The sequence below is a fragment of the Hoplias malabaricus genome, chromosome 3 (assembly GCF_029633855.1).
Source record: "Hoplias malabaricus isolate fHopMal1 chromosome 3, fHopMal1.hap1, whole genome shotgun sequence".
Lineage (NCBI taxonomy): Eukaryota > Metazoa > Chordata > Actinopteri > Characiformes > Erythrinidae > Hoplias > Hoplias malabaricus.
In genome coordinates this window covers 48,985,161-49,004,485 of record NC_089802.1, presented here as the reverse complement: position 1 = coordinate 49,004,485, position 19,325 = coordinate 48,985,161, and the positions used below count along the sequence as shown (strand labels likewise).

Sequence of the window (19,325 nt, the reverse complement as noted above, 5' to 3'; positions counted from 1 at the left end):
GCACAGTAATTTTAAACTTGCATTTGTTTCACAGTATTTTAATTAGACACCTAGAGCTTTGTTGCTAAAAATAGAAATGATGAAACATTAGTCATTCACTAATGCACATGAATCATTTATCCAGTAAAAGACTGACAATGCTGCTTGTTTTTGTAAACAAAGTATACACATTTGTCATTAGATTTCTCTTGTCTATTTTGCACAACAGATCAAACAACTGGTTTGGTATTCAAGTAGAAATGTTTAATTATATCCCTTAATAGAATAATTATTGTTATCATCATCATCACTTTTATTACACCTTCCACACTTTCATTAGCTGTGAATCACAGATCCAGATCTTCTCTTGGTATTATTAGAGACACATCAAGACTTTGGGTGTGATTTAGGACAGCACCAAATAGCTGAAATGACTTTAAAATTGTATAAATACTCTAGTTTTAACAGTCTGCAGTGTATGAAGAAAGCACACTAGATTAAAAGAGGCGTAACATAGAAATTTATAGAAAATAGGCTACACAGAAAAGAACAAGACTTAAACTCAATATTCTTGTTTCACAATTCCAGCAATCAATCCATAATAAACATGATTTCACATTTTATAAAAAAGTAGAGTGGCATTTAATCATAATTTCATACACAAACATCTGTATCTTCATGTTTTACATAAAAACACAAACCATAAAAAACAAAAACGTAATCATGAGAAAGAATTTCTTTCATATTTGTAGTTACCGTGTCCTCTTTTTTTTTTTTTTAAGCACTGCAGGGCAAAGAGTCTGAGGAACAGTGTTACTTAGAAAAACGTTCTTGTTTAAGCTGTCAGGTCCTTTACTGCACAAGCAACTGTACATACTACAATTTTCAAACCTAACTCTGCTTTTCTGAAAAAAAGAATATACCCATGTGAAGCAGTTATTACAGCTAATGTTCCTACTGCCAATTATATTTTCATCATTACTGCACCTCTGTGGAACAGAGTGAGAAAAGAACCTATTAATGACTGTAATAATGTTCTTGACAAGAAGATTTGGTGCTGGCTCTTCACAGCACTCTAGAAGAGGACAGTGGTAGACTGGGGAAATAAACTACTGAATCGTTATTGGTAGTCCCTTAGCAAATAATCCATCCTTCATTAATAAACAAAACTGAGTCCATGTCTAAGCCACAAAGAATGAAACAACAGCATCTTCCTAAAATATAACCTGTCTAAAACTTAGTTACACAGCTCAAAAATGTTTCTTAATTTACTCAGCCATTTTAAATCAAATTGCACAGGCCACAAGGCTCAGCAATCTAGGCACAAGCCTAGTCCTTCAGGTACTGTTAAAAGACTAAAGAGCTTAAAGAGAGGTCTATTCTCCATTGCAGGAATAAATCCCCGACTGTGGTCCAGCACCACTTCCCAAAAAAGAGGCATCTTGAAAACAGATGCCTTCTTGTCTTCAGCAGAGATGGAGGGAGTGAGAACAAATGTAATTTAGTCCAATAGTAACTCTTGCTGGCATTCTGTCAAGTTGTCACTCTAAGTCCTGTAAGTTGATGGTGCTGCCAGTGAACTGGGAGTTATCAGATCCATTATCGTCTTCAGGCATGACAGAAGGCTCCTGATAAAAACATTTTTGTTAGGGTACTCTTTAAATAACCTTTATTTGCTCATGTATACAATGTTCACACAACAGTAGTTTACAGTGAAACCCAAATCTAACCTTTTGTGATAGCAATTTATAGTGCAGGCATGTGCAGAATAAAAGTATGCTTAAGAATGAAATATTTGCTTCTTGTATAGCAACACTTGATAACATGTACATTTTTTTTTTTTACTTTAAATCAAAGTATAGGTCTGTAAACAAATAAAACAGAGTGAAGATTCTCAGCTAAATTCTGATGATAAAATCAGGTTGTCCACAGTGACTACAAGTCAAATGGTTGATTTTGAGTTTTTTTAGCCTTGCCTTTAGGACCTGCTGATGTCAGACAAGACTTATACCAAACACTCTGAATGGTCAGCGGTGACTCAAGGTAAAAAGGATGAAAACCAAATCAAGACTATAAAGCAACCTTCATTTTTAAATGACATGCTAAACTTTAAAGCCACTATGCACAATAAAGGGTTTCACCTGTAAGATGTTGACAGGCAGGTCAACTGTTAGCTGGGAATGAGAACTTGTGGTCTGTGAACTAAGCTGAAAAGCCAAGTCCCCATCAGTTGCAGGGTCATCCTGCAAAACACACAAATTAGTGCATAATACTGTGACTGAAAGCAGGTTCCAGCTATTGAACATGCTCTTGATCCCACTCACCTGCAATAGCTGAATCTGTACATACTGGGCACCAGTGACTGGATCTCGAAGAGTGAGGCCCGTCGTGGTTGATGCAGCTCCTTCTCCAAAACGACCACTTGCCAATGCCCCAGAAGCACTGGAACCCTTACTCCCTTTAAGCTTCCTCTGAGTCACCCCAGAGCTACCTGCATCGCCAGCAGGGCCTTTCTGCTTCTTCCTTTTTGCCAGCTGGATAGCTCTGTAATCTGTGCGTGCAGAACCACTACTCTCCTTCAAAAAGCAGAAATTCAATTAGTGCCAAATAAAATACAGTGAACCTTGACTTACGAGTGAATCAACGTACAAATCTTCCGAGATACAAGCCATCATTTTTTGTTTTATGATGCGAGTTGAGATGTGAGTTATGAGTGAGCGAGCCTATGCCACCTGAAACTAGGTAGCCCAGTGAGTATTAAGTTCACTTGGTTATCTTGCCGTGCGAGCTCCTGTCGAATTGCTGTTTTTTGAAGCATTGTAGCATTAAGTGTGTAGCGAGTGAGTTAAGCAATAGAACACAAAGAAAAACTACTCCCAATCTCTTTCACCAGCATCTTCATCTGATCAAGGTAAATACACTTTAACCAAATAATTTCTTTACATACTTTTATTATGTCTTTTTTATATATATTATTTGTTATTTATAAAGCAATTTTTCTCATTTAAAAACACAAACATCTGTGTGTTTTGTTGGGAGCTGTAACAGATTAATAGCATTTCAATTCATTTTAATAGAAAATTTTAAATTTGATATGCAGGCAAATGTATTACTGCACTGGAATTTGTAGGAAATATATTGCAAATTGTCAGAGTTTTCTATTTTTCCTGCATTAAGTACACCATTCAAATCCAGCTCTACCTATAATCAGACTGAAGGCCAATTCACAAAAATGTTTCTTGATATTGTTTTGCTTTCAATGTTAAAGAGCAGATTCTTCTGCATTGCACATTTTCATTTTCAGCATTTCACTTAGGTTCTAACTTAATGGCTCTATCTGAACTCAGAAATATATCATGCAAATGTATGATTTCATTTAAAAAACCTGAATACACCACAAGATAAACTCACATCCTGCAAACTCACCATAAAGGAACAAGTGGTGACTGAAGGTAGCTCCGTGTCTTTCTGCCCACCATAGGATGTACTGTGGCTGGGAAACACAAAATGACGCATGCGCTTGCTGTTTTCCTGCTGCGCCAGGACGTCCACTCCACTCAGCAAGTGTCCCACAGCAGCTTCACTAGCCCCAATATCTGCCTTGGGTTGAGGAGAAAGCAGTTCTGGGACTGGAGGTCCTGCCAGTGCAGTGGCAGAAGCAAGGGAAGGAACAAGAGAAGTAGTGAGTGAGGGGGTGAGCGACTGGGTCAGAGAAGAGGAAGGGGACTCCACTGTTAAAGCGCTGGACGAGCTCAGAGCTTGCAGCTGCTCTGCAGTAGATGTGTTTTGGATTGCAAGTGCTGTTAGTGCTCCTAGTGCCTCAGGGTTCACCGTCTGCACATCGTCCAAATGCAGCGTTGTCTGTTGCAGGACACCTCCTGTACCTGACCCCAAGCCAGTGTCCAGAACATGCGTCCCCATGTCTGCCCCAGCTGCTAAGATGAGAGGGTCCACAGTTTTCCCCCCTGTAAGGGATGAGCCAACTGAAGTAGGATCTATGGTTAGTATGCCAGCACTAACCAGAGACATATCCATGGTGAAGGAGGCTGAGCCTGAAGGGGCTGAAGGGCCAGCGGGTGGTGCAGACGATCCTGAGGGCACGGTGGAGAAAAGGGAGGAGAGGTCTAGGCTGCTGAGATCTGTGCTCACGGAGCCTGGAGTTGTGGCTGTCTGAGCTGCGCTGGTGAGTTCACAGCTAGGTGTCAGAGTGGTTGTGCTCTCCAACTGATTCAATACATCTAGAGTGGGTTGACAAAACCAGAGTTACATGACTAACTGATATGAACTTTGATTGTTTCTCCAACATCTTCAGTCACAAATAAACTATTTTGTTGGAGATACCTATATAAAGTAATAACAATAAAAATGGCACCTTTCTACAACTTTCAGGCTTAGACTAGACTGCAGGCTTTAACTTGAAAGATAGACATGATGTTTAGAATCAGACATGAAACCGCACATAACAGTAGTCATCATTTGATACTTTCAATCTCAATATGTAAAGTATCTAAGTGTTTTCCAGAGTGTATGAACATCTGCAAATGATCCATGTGCCTAAGCTTTTCTAATTTTGTATTTTCAAATATGCAAGAGAAGGTACCTGGGCTAAGATTGTGATGTTTAAGCATATGGCTCTTGAGGCTACTGCGTGATGAGAAGTGCTTAGTGCATCCTGCCACAGGACATCTGCTCCTCAGACACACCCCATCCTGGCGGTGCTTCTTAGAGTGGATGTAAAGGCTGCTACGTGCTGAGAACTTGGCATTACAGCCTGCAGAAAGAAACACCAATATTCAACATTTTACCATACTTCCATGACAAACTTCATAAGACAAATACACTGCAATGCAATGTCTTTAATGTTTTACCTCAAAAGTATTAGTCATACATGGGGGAAGTGAAATAATGCAATTTTATCCCATAGCAATTCCATTTTTAATATATTTTCACAAGACCATACATCACCAATGACAGCAATTGGGTCAGCTACTTAATTTAACATACTTATAAAACGTTATTCAATACATTTTTAAAAACTAATTTGACCAATCTGATTTAAATGTTCATACTTGCAGACTTGTATACTTGTCCACAGGATATAATGAAATATTTTGAATCACGTAAATTTGCACACAAATGATTTAACCTAGGGTTATTTTTAGGTGCAGTGCAGGCAGAAGCAGCAGGAATATTTTCTGCCATGGGATAGCAGTTAGCAAAAATAAATGACATGGACATAACAGATTGGGACAAGAATTAAAATCACTTACAAACACTAGTAAACACAAGTAAATTTGATCCTGTCATAACTATAGTGAATTACAGTTTAAAAAAAACAACTAAATATATAAAAAAAAATAAATAAAAATAAAAAATTTGTGCATTATCACATGCAAAAAAACATCTGTGATTCCAACCTTCTACTCTGCACTCGAATGGCTTGGTGCCCAGGTGGGTGATGCTGTGGCCTTTCAGGTGCTCTGCACGAGTAAAAGACTTTCCACAACCCTCCTCTGGACATGTAAATCGCCGATCATCATCATGCTTCCTAGGGGAAAAAGAATGAGAAATATCATAAAATATAGACAACTCCTACAACAAACCACATAGTTGCATTAGATTCTATTTTCATCTTACCTTTTGTGCCGTAAAAGCTTTGACATGCTAGTGAAAGTCCATCCACAGGACTCAAAATCACAAACAAATGGCCTCTCACCTGGAGGAAGAGAGAGAAATGAAACAAACATTAGTCTTCATTAAAAGGCTGCTGCCATGTATGTGTACACAGTTAGTAATATATTTACCTGTATGACTTCGAAGATGGATTTTAAGGCGGCAGGCCTTATCATAGCGCTTGTCACAGCCTGGATAAGTACAAGTGAACTGGCCTGTTTCTCTGAAATGAGTTCTGTTGTGGGAGAACAGGGCACTGAAAGTGATAAAGGCTTTCTCACATCCTGGGGAACAAAACAAACATATATAGATATATCAATAAATGGTCACATACTGTTAGGCTTGAGCATCTTCCTGTTAGGCAAGACGGAAATTATAAAAAGAACAGGACCTAAAATCTGTCCTTGCCTAAAATAACACAACATGGTAAAATATAAGTCATCAACAATGCTGATGGAACGACATCATTGCACCACTTTTAAATGTCTAAATAATTATGCACTATGGTATAATTAGACAATTAATGACTAAATGACAGCATCAGTATTTGTCAGAAGTTTTTGTTGCTTTACTGTAACACATGAAAAAGGGAATGGTATGGTATGGGACTAAAGACATCAGTGGCAACAAAATTCAAGTTGTCCTGTGCAACAGACTAAAGGTGCGCAACATGTGGATTCCTTTTGACATGGCAATGTTTCCACTGGCCTTTTGGGATATACCTATATACTGTAGTGCTTGACAAAGGTTTGCATAATAATCCTGAGTCCATGTCGATAATCACAGCCACTCTGCCCACAAGTAGACGGAGAGTCTGATACTTTCAATGAGTTATATTTGATGTTATATCACTGACCTGGGAATTCACACTTGTGTGGTCTCTCAGGTTCAAAGTGCGTTCTCTGATGGTTTGAGAGCCGTGTAGCACTTCGGAACCTCTCATTGCAAATTTCACACACAAAGGCGTCCTCTTGGTCATGTGCTTTAACGTGGGCCTTCAGGTTGTAGACGGTGGTGAAGCGTCGACCACAGTTCTCCCACTCACACTTATATGGCCTCACCTTGTCGTGGGACTGCAGGTGGCGTTTCAGCTTGTATGATGTAGTAAAGGACCAGCCACAGCCCTCCACCATGCACTTGAAGGGCCGCTGATCTTCAGTGTGGAAGACAAGGTGCATCTTCAGCTTCTGGCGGCTGTCAAAAGCCTCAGGGCAGCCTGAGTGAGGACAGTGGTATGTTACCAGGGCCCCTTTTTTTGCCAAGCTTGCTGGACCACCAAGATTTACAGGTTGCATCTCATCTTCACATCCAACAGATAGACCTGACGGGACTGAAGAATTATCAAAATTTATTTTAAACATCCATAACACAGGTTTGGGAAACATTCAAGCCTTTCATTAAGGCAAAGTGAGGAGTAATGTTTTAGAGTAAAATTACACATTGGAGTATTTTTTTTTTTTTTGTCCAAGGAGCTTATTAGTCATTATTAGTGTAAAAGCATTAACATTGAATAACCAGCTACTGTTAAAAAGATTAATCTATACGATAACATTTGAGAAAAATGTGAATAGCATGGTTACAACTGGGAGGTATTGAGATTTTCCCCATTGTAAAGTGTGACCTAGAAATATTTCTGCAGACATGTAAAACTTTACTAACTGGTTATTATACATTATGTATACATTATACAAAAAATGTCATAAAATGAGGGTAAGTTATCAGAAAATTCACATTTCACAATGTTACACTCAAATCAAATACAGACTTTTATGTGGAGTTACGGTCTTCAAGCCCCCCAGCCCCACTTCAGTCTGGACCCCCGTGATAAGAGTTTCTGATCTAGCCCCTTACCCGCAGATGGTGATTTGGAGCCGTGCCCCAGGGCGCTGGCCTCCTCTCCAGCACCCAGAGCTCCCTCCTCCTGTTTAACAGAACGACAGGAATCCAGGCCGGGGAGAGGACAGTCCTCAGAGAGTATCAGCTCCGAGTCGCTGGCCGAGTGCACGGCGCTGCGCTCGTTAACGGGCACGTTGCTGATCTTTCCGATGGACTTAGTGCCTCCGTCGTAGTTGAGCAGGACGATATCTTCGTGCTCCTTCATGCCCAGATGCTCCTTCAGACTTAGCATGCTGTCCTCTTTATAGGCGTAGCCCTCGGGCGGCGCGGCCAGCGTCAATACTCCGTTCTCGATGGTGAGGAGAATGCTCTGGTTGTTGATGGTGATGGTGCCCGAGAAAGCATCGTGCGCGTCGCCATTGTCGTCTGGAGCGAGCCGGCCATAGTCGGCTACGTACTCGGGACTTTTCCCTAAGCCCGTTACTTCACTACCGTTAGAGACGCTCTCTGACTCAACAGTGGAGTTATATTTATTTTCGCGCTTTCCCAGCTCTGTGTGTTCCGTTGAGCTGAAATTACTACTACTCATCGTGACAACATCGGGCAGCTTCTCGGTAACATTAACTCCACCGTCAGACAGATCAATGTCTGCCTCAAACAGCCCTCTTTTCCCCGCCGACTCCGAGCCACTCACCAACCTGTCGTTAACATTACCGAGACCATGAACCTGTTTCGCCTTGTTCGTTGACTGGATGTTGTCTGCTTCTTTCTCTGAAAAGACAGAACTGTGCTGTCCATATCTAGTGGTAGATTTGGACTGTTCTGCCACGTTCTGGTTTTTCGTGTTCACTTTAACATTACACGAGCGCGTCCGTTGCTCTTTGTCGAGAGCATTTTCACTGCCTTCCTGTACTATGTTGAAAACTACGTAGAACTCCTCGCAATTTTTGCCGCCGTTGGCGGTGGTTGGCGACTGAGAGCTGACGTTAACGTTGCAATTCGTGTCCTGCTGCTGCTCCAGTTCCTCCGCCATCAGCTGTCTCTGTTCATAACCGTCCTCCCCCTCGAAGAGAGCCGCCATTTGCAGTTCGCCATACTTCAACTCGGCCTTCACGAAGTCGGCGGGTAGCTCTAAATCTCCATAATCTTTCTCTTTCAGCCCGCTTAGGTTACACAGCTCGACGCTGGACTGTTGTTGAAGCACCGGCGACGGTGAAAGCACCCAGTCTCCGCTCTCCTCTTGTCTTTGGCGCTGGAGGCACAAGCGAGGCCTAATGCCTCCATTTTGAGGCGCAGAGGAGCCCCGCCGCCGGTTGTTGTTGCTGTCGCTCTGAAGCCCGTGAGAGGCCGGACGACCCTCTTTCGAAACGCGGCTACAAACTGTCTCTGCTGCCGTTCCCGTTCCCAACGGAGACGAAACTGACTTACGCGGGGCGCCATGTTGGTAGTGAGTGTTTTGGGCATCAGTAAGCCCCTGGATTTCCATCTTGGTGTCCCTGTAGCAGCGACACATAAAGGCCCGCCCTACACTAATGGGTAGGGCCGCGAGTCAATCGCAGTGAATTGATTCATTCATTTTCCACATTTGGGAATCGACTCGTACTCGATTCCACATGGAGACATGAAAACTTGACAGTCTGACAAACACACCCTTCTTCCATAACTCAAATGTCAGTACATTTCACCTTGTACGGCGCAGAAGACACAGTTATGTAAAAACTCTCCCAATCAGTTAACATTATTAGTGTCAAAACATCAAATAATTAACTGAATAGATGCGCTAAATACTTAGTTCTTGCTAAATATACTAATATTTAGTTTTTGGAATCGACTTCCATAACTGTGAATCAGAATCGGGTCGACTCACTAACTTCTGGAATTGAACAGTTCCACTAACGGGTGATAAGACCCGCCGCCAGCGGTGTTCTGGAGCAGGTCGGAAAATTGGTATTCCCGTTTCCGAGATCACTCAAACGCAGCATTAGATATGCAAGTGTGTTAACAACATGGATGAACTCTGTATTCAACCAGTATATAGTCGTTCATAATATTATGGAGGGTTTTTGTGACAATTTTCTATCATTAAATGGATAAAGAAATAATGAAAAGAAATGAAACGGAGAATTCATTAAATGTTTCATTTAATAATTACATTTTGAAATAAATTCTTAAATAATGTATGTGACTTATTTAATCGTTAATTAAATGTGCATTTTAAATATATATTTTTTGTTTAAATCATTTAATTAATTATTTAACTATCTATATATTTATTTCATGCGTCTTGCACTATAAAATAAATAAATCTGTCAACATCAACAACAATTACATCCTAGAACTTTTCGCATATATTCCATCAAATGTTTGGTAAACATGTTAACTACTTAACACCGACAATACTTGTCAGGGACACTAGATGGCGCTGTAAGACAAATGGTCTTTGCCTGAAAACAACCATTAGGCCATGTTTTTTTCTTACTACTGGGTTACCATTAGAGGCCACTATTTTCATGGGCAAAAGTTTAGATTCTACCAGGAAATGCGTCTGGAAGCAGGCAATTCTCTTAAATATTCGTGCCCTTTAAACGTCTAAAATACTAGACACCAACAGAAATAAGTAGAAAGTATTCCTTTACGTGAACTTGAATGGAATACAGCCTACTTTAAAAAAATTGTTATGGCAAAATATATTTTGATTTTCATGTAATTGTCTGTGGTATTTTCCACAGGCTATTTTTATGCCAAATGCATACTTGGTATTGTTTAATTATAGCCTAAAAGTTTAAATTAGATGACAGCATATATATCCACATTCCAGTTAGCCTAGACGTGAAAAGTGGTATTCTTTGGATCACGTAGACCTAAATGTTCAGCTCTCATCTCTAACATGCACAGCAGAGTACACAAGCGCTTTAATATAAAGGTACAGCAAAATGAGTTTCTGTGTTCGTGTTCTGAACCACAGGATATTTTATTGACTCAGCAATTGACCAGTTGTTGACACATGCTGCATTCAACATTCTTCATAAGAGTGTATACATTAGTGCCTAGTTAAGTAAGTCACCACTGGACACTTTTAGCCTAGATTTAATATGGGTTTGACACTGACCTTGTATGTCAAAATGTATGTGGACACATGCTGAAAGTTTCTGAAATTGGTCAGCAATTTGTGACCCCTTTATAGGTGGTGTTTTTAGTCTTCTGGAAAGGCTTTAAATCAATTTTGAAACATTGCTGAATATTAGTGAGAAAATCCATAAGGTAAGGTCATTTGTTCAGGGAGACAAATACCTTTTCAGGGGGTATTATTTTATGGTCATGCATTTTCATGTCAGCAGTGGGTGCACTTTAAAAGCATCTGGATTCACTAACTGGAAGAGATGTCTGAATATAGTGAAGAGTTAGGCAGTCTGGGCCAATGCAGAACAAATGCTGAACTAGCTAAATTAATGAAATGTTCTTTTTCCAGCAAACAGAAAACACTTAGTGCTTTTGCAAAAAAATAAAAGAAAAAGTTTCTGTGTATATGTAATGTAACATAGTCATAATTTTGCTTTGAACAAACACTACATGGCAAAGTGAAGACTAGACCAGGGATGGCAGTTTTGTATTTGGAGCTGTTATTTGCACAATTTCTACTACAGGCCAAATCTGACCCCCCGTTGTTATAATAAAGAGCAAGTATCACTCAAGTTGTTGAACGAACAGTTTAATTTCTTAATGTGTTCAATCAATTCAAGTGTATAAAACTGTGACTTAAGGTGCAACAATGACAATAGTGAATGTACAATTAAACATTAAACCCTTTATGCTTTCTTTTGTATATAAGTGTTGGTTGTGACACCGTTGGAGCACTGCAAGATAGAACATGCTCAGTGACAAAAGAAGAGGAGATGAAGGGGAGAAGAAAATATCCATGTTTGGTATAGTATCATATTTGGGAAAGCAGTTGTGTGCAAGGGGGTTATAGGCACCAACAAGGTTCACAAACTGAACGATAATCACTGGGTACATATTTGAAGACACACTTTGAAAGTCATGCTAAATGTAAAAATATTGTGTGCGCAATACAAATGAAAATATCTACTCTGCATTTCTCAGTGTCCGCTATACTGCATGCTAAAGCTAGAGTTTCAAAAATGAAATGACAAATATTTCATTTGTGATCTAAATTACCAGTACAAATATAATGTCTATCTGCAGCAAGCTACATTGTACTTTATCCCATATTCTACAATATTCTGTAGTTCCACAGAATATACTGTACACAACAAAAATCATGGACAAAAATATACATAAACAATCTACTGTCATTAGAAAACAGATACAGTTGGCTAGCTATAGATATATAAACATTTGTGTCAGACAACCAGCACTGAATGGTCCCCCACTGGTATCATGCAATATTATAAATGGTTACATTTAAAAGAAAGCCGCTACAAATTCTGTTGGACCCCATCTATTGAAACACACACACACACACACACACACACACACACCCCTTTACACACACTCATCATTCATTCCCATGCTTTCTTTGTTTACAAATTCAAATCACTGTAGGGCTTTGTACCACAGAGGAATAAGCGAGTCAAGTTCAGCACTAATAGAGGTCCTCAAATAAATGCAGTTAATGAACTTTAACCCAAAAACACAGCTCAAGTTTTCCTAATTTGCTCACTTTTAATTAAATGCAAAGTACGAGAGAGATACAGCGAGAGGGGGGACGATGAAGGAGCAGGGGGAGAAGGTACAGTGAGAAGTGCTAATAAAGAATATCATCTGTTACCATTTCATTAACATTGGTGCGAATGACATGGAAAAACACGAAACACTCTAGAGAGTCGGTGGAAAATACTTAAGTGTGAACACAGAAACCCTGCATGAACTTCAGCCTCGACAAAACACCACAAGCAGCCAAAGACAGAGCATCCAACAGATCTAGGGCATGAAAGTGTCAGCCGTATTTAGAGCAGGAGTCAGTGTGATATCAGCGTGGAGAAAGCACAGAATAACTTTGCATTTATTTGCAAAGGAAAATAGGTACATTCCGTCTCCCTCCAAATAACCATAATGGCCCTGTGCTACATTTTCAAGTGCCAATTGTGACGAAGTGGGTGCGCATCCCCCACCCAAACTCACTCTCTCTGGCTTCTTTCTCTACAAAAAAGAAACAAATCTGAAGGTGCCCTTGCAGTCTGGACCTGACATGTGTTTTTTTTTTGGCACTTCATTGGGCTCTTTTGTGATGCGTGTTACAGTGGTCACTCCTGGCTCTAAACAGACAGCACTGCAGGCTCTGAGAAACAGATGGGATCCTCCAGGGCCAGTGCTAGAATGCATTATTCAACCAGTAAAGCTTGTTAAAGCCTCACAGGTTATGCTTGAAAGGAAGAAAGGGGCCAGGAATTCACTCGGATATTCCCAAACTGGAGGGTCATAGAATCAAAGAGCACCAGAGCAAGGAGATGATGAGGATGAAGACAGAGCATAGTAACATGAAACAGAGAAAGGCAAACAGCAAGAAAGAATAGAAATGAGATTACAGTCACTGTCATATCAAAACCTTTGAACTATTTTTTTTACGTCATGTAAAGAGTCTTTAACTCTGTGAATATTTCCCTGCTGATGCCACAGCCATCAGAGAACAGGACTTCAAGCACCCTCATGTCATTGGGAATGCTTGCCAATGTGGGTGTCTGTTAGCTTATGTAACAACTGTAAGTTAATGAATGTTCTTCTTTAAGCATGTTGAACTGACAATTCATGTGGCATTACCAGAAATTTCAAAACATACCAATAGGCTTTACATGTCTTAGGGTGTGTTTAGACTTGTCAGCTTTGGTTCGATTAAAACAAACCCTGGTGTGATTGCTCTGTTATTGTGATTCAGTAGATTAGTGTGAACACTCCCTTTCGAACTTTGGTGTGCACCAAACAAGCGAGATCTCTGGAGCATGTGGGCCTCAGTCTGTTTCAAAACAAAATCTGTTCATTTTAAGTATGAACGCAATACGAACCAAAAGCATTGAAACAATCTAAACAATGTCCCAAGATGTAACAGTAATCACTCTGTGAGGGAACAGAGTTCATTAAAAACATTCCTAATGTCTTCTGTCCATAGTGGACCTGCTTTAATTCGTGCAGTGGAGAAATTTCTGGTGCTGTTTTCACACCTTTATCTAATTTACCACCTCATGGAATCATTCCAGTTTGTAAAACTACCTCCACAAACATGTGTAATAAGCCCAGCTTATTTGGAGGACTGGCTTGCAAAATAAAAGTCATACGTGTGTCATATGCCATTTTTTTTGTTTGTTTTTATGTACCTTGGTTTTATTGTAAAATTGCCAGTGTAGACTGTAATAAAACCAGGACTAAAATTTCACAATCGTTTCCATAAAGTATATTTTGTTCTTGTTTGGTTGCAACCAAAGGAACCAGACTACAAGTCTTAACACACACTTCAAGGAAGCTATATTGGTCTTCACCGTTCCAGGTTGGTAGCATCACCAGGGGATGGCTTACCTTGCTAGTGATGGGGAACTGACCATGATTAAATTAGAAGGAATTATTTCTTCTTATATGAAGTTACTATTTTGGAAATGAGGTTTTGTTATGACAGTGTGGCTATGTGTATATCCATAAGGTAGAGCTTTGCAGTGTGGAGTGAGGGTGTGGATCCGGTGGATTGTTTATGGACTCGAGGGGCTGGGCTGCTGTAGGAGGTGTGCATCCTCCTGGTGTGTTCTCCCATCTTTCTCTGTGTCTCTCTCTTTCTCCTTTAAAATGCACTTACATTTATCTAACACTGTCACGAACAGCCAACAGTAAATGAGCAAATGCATTCAAACATTTCAAAACAAACTACACAACACACTGCCAACACGTCTTCCAGATGCCTCACCAACAGTGAGGCAGAAGTCTCTCAGGAGTAATTCAAAGTCTTACCATTTTGCAGATGATTTGAAAAGTACTTTGTTGCTTGATGGCTTCAAGCCATGGATGTAGTCATCAGTGAGACACCTACAGAATTGTCATTGTTCATTTCACACACGCACTACGCTCTGTAATTTCAGTTAGCAAGTCCTCACAGAGTTTTTTGGTGGCTGTTATGGTACAGTAGGTGTTCACGTTCTCGTGGTCACTGTCTGGCTCTGGGTTCATAAATGGTTTACCCTTTATTTCTGGTTGAGTCTTGCCACCCTCAGACTGCAGTGGAGACCCTTGCATGCTCGGGTCATCGACTTGTGAGAGAGAAGATGAGCTTGTCTGCCTTTTGACCCAGCCAGAGGCACTCACTCTCATCATTCCTCATTCTCTCACAGGCTCTTCTCCATCTGTTTTTCTGTTGTTCTATAGCTCCCTTTTACATTTCTCCTACATTCTCCTGTTCTTTTTTTTGCTCACTTTCTCAGTTTCCCTTGTTCATACTCCTCTCTCTGGACTTCTGTATTATATCAAACTCTCCTTTTCTCACACTGTTCCCCCTTACTTCTTCTTCTTTATTATCCTTCACCTGTTATTCCTCATTCTAATGAATTTTTATCTCTCTCCAAACCTTCCTACTTTATGTCCCACTGTTCCTCTTTACTATTCTCTCATTCTCCCTCTCTCTTTCACGCTCTCTATCCATGCATCTAAAAATATGTTGGAATCAGCCCAGGTGTTTGCTTTAAATTTTAATGGGTTCACAGCTATGACAGATGATGAAACAAAGTGGATTTGGTCACATGAAGTTGTCTTGCTTGTGATGTTCCAAGGCATTTAGTAGCCCTGAACATCTGGGCAGAGCATCTGCTTCCTTCTCTGTTGTGTTTTCTTTTTTCTCTTTTTAGAATGGAGAATACTGTGTACAGATGTTGGTAAAACAATTGTCTTCTGAGTGAAATTCTGTGTAGGTGTGTAGCTGTCAGTAATCAGGAGGCCAATCACCAGTATAAATTACATTGTTAGCAGGGAGCCTGTCAACAGTTTGTTTACATGCCCCCTTAAAATGCCCCAAAACTCCAGTCCTTCTGTCAACTGTACTCTGCTGTCTTCCTCTCAGATGCGAGTGTTATGAGGAGGCTTGCTGGGAGTATCTGAGGCAGGGAGCGCAGGGCGAGGCTCAATGCTTTTGCTTTTCATGAAAGACAGCAGCTGGTCAGGGATCTCGGCCAGAACGTCTTTAGCCAGTCGAGCCATGCTCAGAACCTGGTTACCGGAGCGGTCAATGTAGTCCCGGAACGGAACAAACTGGTCAAGAGAGTTTGAAAGAGAGAGAAAATGAGATTGAAATTTAGAAGTTAATGGAGGAAGTTGTGTCATGATTACAGGCCAAAAAAGGAGAGAGAGAGTATTTCTTTACCTGCACAATGTCTCTATCAGCAAAGCGCCCTCTTGAAGACACTCTGACATCATCACCGTCCAGCTCCTCCATTGCTGTGGAAAACAAACAGGCACTACGTGAACCATACACACTATTTCCTAGTGATTCATCATTTTCTCATGGAATCTCCTCACTTTATCAGAATTTTTGTCTACTTCATAAATTCCACCTGCCAAAAGTTGGTATTATTGCAAACATAATAAAAATATTTATTAAAAAACAGAATCTGTGATTTCTTAATACTCTTGAAAATGAAAAATATCCAATATTTGAATTTAGTGACTTTTCTTAATATAAACATAGATTTTAATGCCTGCAAGATACTGATATATTTTACCTGGGAAGTTCATGGTTATTTCAGCAGGTGAATAACGGGCAATATTGTGTACATGCTACAACAGAGTGGCTTTGTAGGCACAGACTGCATGTGCTTAACTGGTGTGCCAGTAGTCCAAATTTTCATTAGCTTATTATTAAGAGGAAAATCAGACAGTGGCAACAAGTGGCAACATTGGACCGTTGAGCAGCTGAGGCATTGTATCAAGCCCTTTAGCAGAATGGGCAAAAATGTACATGCAAAACTTCATATCCTTACTTCTAAGTATAATTAAATGTAAAGATTATGTAACTCAGTGGTAAAAATGCCTCTGTCCCCAATGTTGGTATGTTTTGCAGGCATCACCTTCATAATTTGTTTATATTTAGAAAAAGCAATAAAGTTTGTATGTAGCCATTTTTTTTCAGACACATAATTCAAGATTCAAAGAAAAAACTTTAACGTAATGCCTGTTACAATCTTTAACTAAACAAAATGAAAAGCCACAGATGCACTTGTTGAAATAGCATTATACTAGCAGAGGAAACCTGATTATTTATAAATGTAAAGCAAGCCTGCTGAAAAAGCCAGTTAAAATGTTCGTGCATTAAACACTGCAGTATTTAGGGCAGACTGCCTTGATGTTTATGTTATTTCCTGATGTTATGACTGTATATTTTACAGATATCCATTTTTATTGTGTTAATAATTTTTTACAACTCAGGTTTCTTTTTCTAATGGGAGATAGATATTTAATTTTTTTGTTATTGCCAGTCAGGTGAGTTGATTTTTTACAGTTTAAAGAAAATATTCTAATTAGCTCTTGATAATACAACAACACCAACAATAATAATAATAATAATAATTAACTGAGAATTTCTGCTGTGAAATGTCACATTCATACATCTAGGTTATTAAACAGAACTACAAATATAGAACAGATGTACATTGATGGTGCCAGTCTACATTCTCAGTATTTGAGTGTATGTGGGACCCACTACTGTAAGTATTTGCTTTATCTGTACCTCATCAAAAAATGACAAAGAACGATAATAATATCTAAAGTTATCTTGATGTCTAAAGTTAGAGAGCTTTAGCAACTAATATAAAAAAGCATCTTTACAGTAAATCTACAAGTTATTAGACTTCTTGTATGAGTTCTCTCCCTGATGAGAACTGGAGTGGCCTGTGGTGATTCTCTGTCAGAGGGCACATCTTGGACTGTCATCTGGAAGCAGCACTGAAAATGTATCTTTTCCAGTGCTTTAAATGAGACTGTCCGTTGCTTTTTCTAGAGTATGTAGATACTTTATTGTTTTCTAGTGTTTTGTTTGCATTTACTATAATTCTGTGTGTGTTAGTGAGTTAGGTGAAGAAAGAGAGGGGAGCATCTGCTTGTGGCTGCATATGAGTGTGTGTGTGTGTGTGTGTGTGTGTGTGTGTGTGTTAGTGTGTCTCTGTGTGGGCTTGAGGCAGATGTCAGTTAGCTGAGCCTCTAGGGGTGGCACAGGCTTAAAGCACTGCTTCTCCAGGGTGCTCTCTCTCTCTCTCTCTCTCTATCTCTCTCTCTCTCTCTCTCTCTCTCTCTCTCGCTCGCTCGCTCTCTCTCTGTGTGTGTGTGTGTGTGTCTGAAAGAATGAAGCTATCGATCCTGGAGATCTGTGTGAGTATGTAAATGGTCGTGCTGAAGGGACATGGCAGGGGGTCGAGGGGGTGTGACAGATGGCAGAGGACATAGAGACGGGAACAGGGGCAAGATGAGGGGAGAGTGAGTGAGAGAGAAGGAAATGTAAGAACAAAACAGAGCAAATGAGAGGCACAATGCTGAGGAAACTAGACAACTGAGACTATTCTGAACATAATGCACTCTGTATTTGCATTCTAAGCAGATTTTAGTAGTATCAAATTAAGTTTGAAATTAAACAGATAAATTCAGCCACTGTTGTGCCATCTTTTCCCTTGAGTTAAAAATAAAATCGCCTACATTATTTTGTCTGCTAACCAGTACACAATTTACTTAATGTGTGTAAGCCCAAATAAAAGCCACAGGAACGGCTGAATGAAGAATATTATTTACACAATTTTCTACTTTAATCACCCATATTTAGTGAATTAATAGTGCTTGTTTAGTTTTAAACACAAGCTAAAATGCTAACATAAGAAGCCAAAACAATAGAAAGTCAAACATAGGAAGTCAACAGTCAACAATTTTCAACATGCAAACATGTACAACACTTCTCCAAACCTGCTCAGAGCTCTTCAATAAGGATATACAGACTTGTCAAAGTGATTTAGGGTACAATATGAAAATGAAACCTAACAAAACACAGTGTACCAGAATGCTGCAGTTGGCCATTTTAGACAACAGATATTTTGCTGTATTTTGACTTTCATTAACATGTACATGTCAGTCAGGGACATGGACATTACATATTATGCCTGACTCATGGAGAACCACCCGAGGTGGGGCTTGAATGCACAAACACAGGCTGACGCTACCTGTTGCGCTAATGTCCTGCCCCACTGAGATATCTAATTTAAGGCATGTACACCAATCAACCATGACCACCTCCTTGTTTCTGCACTCACTGCCCATTCTCTCAGCTCCACTGACCATACAGGAGGACAATTATAGTATTCTGTATAAATTGTTAGACTCCTACCACATTTTCTCCAATAATCAGGACCTCCACAGAGCAGGTATGACATGACTGGTGGATCATTCTAAGTTCTGCAGTGACACTGATGTGGTGGTGTGTTAATGTGTGTTGCGCTGGTATGAGTGGATCAGACACAGCAGGGCTGCTTGAGTTTTTAAAGCCTTCATTGTCACTGCTAGACTGAGTGTAGTACACCAATCAAAAATATCAAGGCAACATCATCCTGTGGGTGGGTTCCTGTGTCCAGTACTGAAGGACTAGAGGCTGGCCAACAAAAACTATGAGGCAACAAATGAGCTACTGTCTCTGACTTTATTTCTACAAGGTGGACCAACAAGGTAGGTGTGTCTAACAGAGTGACGTTTCAAAACTCCAGCATCACTGCTGTGTCTTATCCACTGGTACAAACACATTAACACACTACCACCATGTCAGTGTCACTGCAGTGCCCAAATAATTCCTGCTTTGTGGCCTTCCTGTAGCGATCCTA

The 19,325-nt window shown here is 40.0% G+C and overlaps 2 protein-coding genes across 2 annotated transcripts in view; both read right to left on the bottom strand.

The window, feature by feature from the left end:
* Positions 1 to 158: 158 nt before the first annotated feature.
* Positions 159 to 8,981, bottom strand: si:dkey-156n14.3 (zinc finger protein ZXDC). Its single transcript, XM_066665545.1, has 10 exons — positions 7,504 to 8,981; positions 6,509 to 6,982; positions 5,784 to 5,936; positions 5,617 to 5,695; positions 5,397 to 5,527; positions 4,580 to 4,750; positions 3,406 to 4,217; positions 2,304 to 2,555; positions 2,121 to 2,222; positions 159 to 1,607 (listed from the first exon to the last, which is right to left on the bottom strand). The coding sequence occupies exons 1-10, from the start codon at positions 8,972 to 8,974 to the stop codon at positions 1,521 to 1,523; spliced, it is 3,732 nt and encodes a 1,243-aa protein (XP_066521642.1). The 5' UTR covers positions 8,975 to 8,981; the 3' UTR covers positions 159 to 1,520.
* Positions 8,982 to 11,072: 2,091 nt separating this feature from the next.
* The window catches only part of LOC136691801 (copine-9-like), a 127,329-nt gene continuing 119,076 nt past the window's right edge, over positions 11,073 to 19,325 (bottom strand). The window contains exons 20-21 of the mRNA XM_066664615.1: positions 15,839 to 15,912; positions 11,073 to 15,726 (exon numbers count right to left, since the gene is read on the bottom strand). Coding sequence (XP_066520712.1) covers positions 15,535 to 15,726; positions 15,839 to 15,912 — 266 coding nt within the window. The 3' untranslated portion in view covers positions 11,073 to 15,534. The remainder of the gene's footprint in view (positions 15,727 to 15,838; positions 15,913 to 19,325) is intronic.

Excerpts from the sequence above, each read along its gene's own strand:
- si:dkey-156n14.3 (XM_066665545.1), bottom strand. The coding sequence starts at position 8,974 with ATGGAAATCCAGGGGCTTACTGATGCCCAAAACACTCACTACCAACAT. Across the intron at positions 4,218-4,579 it reads ACATCACAATCTTAGCCCAG|ATGTATTGAATCAGTTGGAG; the intron begins GTACCTTCTCTT and ends AACCCACTCTAG. Across the intron at positions 2,223-2,303 it reads TACAGATTCAGCTATTGCAG|GATGACCCTGCAACTGATGG; the intron begins GTGAGTGGGATC and ends TGTGTTTTGCAG.